The sequence below is a fragment of the Papilio polytes genome, unplaced genomic scaffold (genome assembly GCF_000836215.1).
Source record: "Papilio polytes unplaced genomic scaffold, Ppol_1.0 DF824270.1, whole genome shotgun sequence".
NCBI lineage: Eukaryota > Metazoa > Arthropoda > Insecta > Lepidoptera > Papilionidae > Papilio > Papilio polytes.
Window position 1 is genome coordinate 86,579 of NW_013524934.1, and position 3,667 is coordinate 90,245.

Genomic DNA, 3,667 nt, shown 5'->3' on the forward strand with positions numbered 1-3,667 from the left:
TTTTATTTATATAGATGACAAATCTATGCACGACATCGGTTTTGCCGCCGCGTCGCTCCCGCCACGCTGGCGACAAGTAGGTCAGAGCTGCTACCTGGCGTCATCAACTCCTAGTCTAATTTACAATTCATTACAATTTTAATATTAATGTGACTGATCACATACAACCTACAACAAATGTCTTCCAGTCATTAACTTAGCTAACCTCATATAGCTTTCGCCCGCCACACCGTCCGTGTGTGATTTAAAAGAGCGAAATTAAGTAGGCAGTGTGTTTTTCCAGACTGTCCTCTACATCTATCCTTATGTTCTGCTAGACTAAAAACTCTCTCTCTCTCTCTCTTTAGGCTAAAAACTCTAACAAACATCCATCCATGTAAACTTCGCATTAATTTAGTAAGATTACATCATTTTCACTATCACAAAATTGATAATATTCATTTGGGTTATTTTAATTAGTAATCGCTTTATTACAACTGTATCAGTTTGTTAGGTCTGTATAAACCGTGAGAAGATGCAAAGTACTTTCGAGATATCGCTTGTTATCAGTCTCGTCCCGCTGTTATCGAGGTGCTATCATAGTACGTAGTCAACATGTGAGACATTACACATCTGAGGTGAGATCTCGCCGCGTTCATGTAGACTCACACTCGAAACCTGTTAAGAATGACAGTACCTGGCATACTCTCGACCATTGCAAGCAAAAGCCACATGTAACATACTGTAGATGCCAGAGTCATTTTCGACTATCAAAGGGTAATGTAACGTTTGTTCGGAATTGCGTCGGCCCTATAACTTGGGTTTTTCATATCAGTGACAAGACAAGATTTGGTATAAGATATTAGTAGACATTAGTAGTATTCGGGGTTACATATAAGAACTGTACGCTGTAAGTGGACATATTGTGAGTAGTGTTTGAGTCGTGTGGGTTATGAAGTATTTAGTATCTCTGGTGGCGCTGCTGGCGGCGGCGGCGGCGGTGGGGCAGGAGCCCGACACGCGGGGCCGCGGCCGCGTGCTGCTCGTGTTCCCCGTCCCCGGCAAGAGTCATAGTTTTTTGGGAAATTCTATCGCCGATATTCTAATAGACGACGGCTTTGAGGTACGTTCTTAATGTTAACACACACAAGATACCTAGGGACCGTTTTTTTTTATTTTTGCAAAACTATTAGTACTTCTTTCAGGTGACGTACGTGACGCCCTTCCCCGTGAAATCCAACCGCACCGAGCTCACCGTGGTAGACATCAGCTCCATATTGGTAGACGACCCAGGTTAGAGACTTCAATTTTTGTTTTTTTTTTTTAAATTACATGTCTTTATTCTCTCATATCCTTTCTAACACAAGTATTATTTTATATATTCAAAGAAGCCAACCACTTGAACATTGCTAATCTGCTGGGGAAACCGACACCCAGCCACTGGGTGCTGGGATTAGGGCACATGTTTGCGAAGCAGGCCCTCCGCCACGCGGCGCTGCAGGAGCTGCTCAACGACGACAAGGTCACCTTTGACCTCGTCATCGTCGACTGGTTCTACTCGGGACTACTCGCACCGTTAGTACTATTGCCTCTCAGCTCTTAATATGAACAACCAGTAGCATGAACTTAAAATGCTAGTTTACTTAATGGTTTTAACATCATTTATTTTTGTTCTGTCTTAATCGTCTTTAGTAAACGACCGTTGGTGTCTGCTCTATTGCATACTGTATACGTGTGCAGGTTGGCAGCGGTGTTCGACTGCCCCCTGGTGTGGTATTCGAGCAGCGACTTGTCTTGGCAGTCGCTGCGGTATGTACACGAGGCCAGCAGCGCGGCGCTCGCCGTAGACCCGCAGTCGCCGCGCGCGCCCGCCCCGCCCCTGGACACCGGCGACAAGCTGCGCCAGCTGATGCTACAGCTTTATCTTACAGGATGGACACAGTCAGTTCACATTTTTTTCTATCTTGTATTGGACTCTCGTTTATTAACTATCATGTTACAACCATGCCGCATCTTTTACCTCGATGCCTTTGGGAGCGAGCGATCTAATACATGTTTAAAACTCGAAGTGTTTACGTGTTCGTGTGTTTCAGCTACTACATGAGCCACGTGGACGTGACGGTGTACCGCGAGGTGTACACCGCGCCGCTGTTGCTGCGCGGTCGCCGCTCGCCGCCGTACGAGTCGCTGGTCTACAACGGTTCGCTGCTGTTAGTCAACTGCCATCCGCCGCTCGGGCACAACCTGCCGCTGCCTAGGAATGTGCAGTATGTAGGCGGACACCACCTCAGCACCACGCCCAAACTACTGCCGAGTGTAAGCAAACATAGGGAATTGCAATAATTTTATTAAAATACCAAAATAAAATAGCAAATAAGGTCGACTAATTATAACTTTACAGGACCTGCAACGACTCCTAGATGAGTCTACGCATGGGGTGGTGTACTTTAACCTGGGCTCTAACGTGAAGAGCAAAGACCTGCCGGTTGCGCTGCAGCGCGGCCTACTGGCGACGTTGGGTCGGCTGCAGCAGACCGTTTTGTGGAAGTTTGAGGAGCAGATGGAGCAGCTACCGGCCAACGTGCATCTGCTGGACTGGGCGCCGCAAGAGAGCATCCTAGGTTTGAAGATTCATTGACGTCATAAATGTCAAATCTGCTTAAATATATTTTCCTTACAATTATCCATCAAGATAAGATATTGTATAATAGATTAAAGAGAAATGAAACCGTGCTGGTTTTTATAAAATCGACATTGGTTGCACGTGGACAGCGCACCCCAACGTGTTGGTATTCATCTCGCACGCGGGGCTGCTGTCGGTGACGGAGGCAACGCAGTACGGCGTGCCGCTGCTCGGCCTGCCTATCTTCGGCGACCAGTTCGTCAACATAGACCAGGTCGTGCAGCGCGGCTGCGGTCTCAGGGTCGACTTCTCCGAGGACCTACCTTCCAAGCTGCAGGACGCATTACGTGAAATACTGGATAATCCCAAGTAAATTAGATAATGCCACGAACTGTCTCACCTGATGCACTCGGTGTTATCGTATTTCTATTTATACATTTGTGTAACTTTTAGGTACCGTGAGAACGCTAAGCTGGCGTCGCGGGTGTTTAGAGCGAGGCTGGCGAGCCCTCGCGCGTCGTTAGCGCACTGGGCGCGGCTGGTGGCGAGTACACGCGGCGCCGAGCACCTGCAGCCGCCCGCGCGCCTCATGTCCACCTTCTCCTGGCTGCACCTCGACCTCCTGCTCGTGCTGCTCGCTATCGCCTGGTTCTTATCCAAAGTCGTTAATGTTATTAGAGTTCACTTGAAAGACACTGAATCAACAGATGACTCGATAAAGAAAAATGAGTGATATTAATTTTTAACTGTTAGTGAGGCATTAGCAAATGTATGTCCATAAGTTATAATTAAAGTAAAAAAAAATATCTAGTAACATCTTGACTTCATTTTGTTTTTCGACATTGACTGATGTAAGGATTGACTCAGCATTTATTATGTAATAGTTAACAAGAACGTATCACTAACGTCTAACGTCTGAGTTGTCATCAATGGCAATAACTGCAAAGATAAGATATTGTAGATAGTGAAACCCCGACAAGCGGAAAAGTATATACGCTATCATCCTAATAAATACCGTTTAATTTTAACATGATATAATTGCATGACAATGCTCTGTCTATTGTT

At 46.1% G+C, this 3,667-nt stretch overlaps 1 protein-coding gene across 1 annotated transcript; it reads left to right on the forward strand.

Annotated features, from left to right (window-relative positions):
• The first annotated feature begins 630 nt into the window (after positions 1–630).
• On the forward strand, positions 631–3,394 carry LOC106104205 (UDP-glucuronosyltransferase 2C1-like). Its single transcript, XM_013284174.1, has 8 exons — positions 631–1,102; positions 1,185–1,272; positions 1,368–1,554; positions 1,720–1,920; positions 2,073–2,295; positions 2,381–2,600; positions 2,752–2,971; positions 3,056–3,394. The coding sequence occupies exons 1-8, from the start codon at positions 932–934 to the stop codon at positions 3,333–3,335; spliced, it is 1,590 nt and encodes a 529-aa protein (XP_013139628.1). The 5' UTR covers positions 631–931; the 3' UTR covers positions 3,336–3,394.
• The last annotated feature ends 273 nt before the right edge of the window (positions 3,395–3,667 follow it).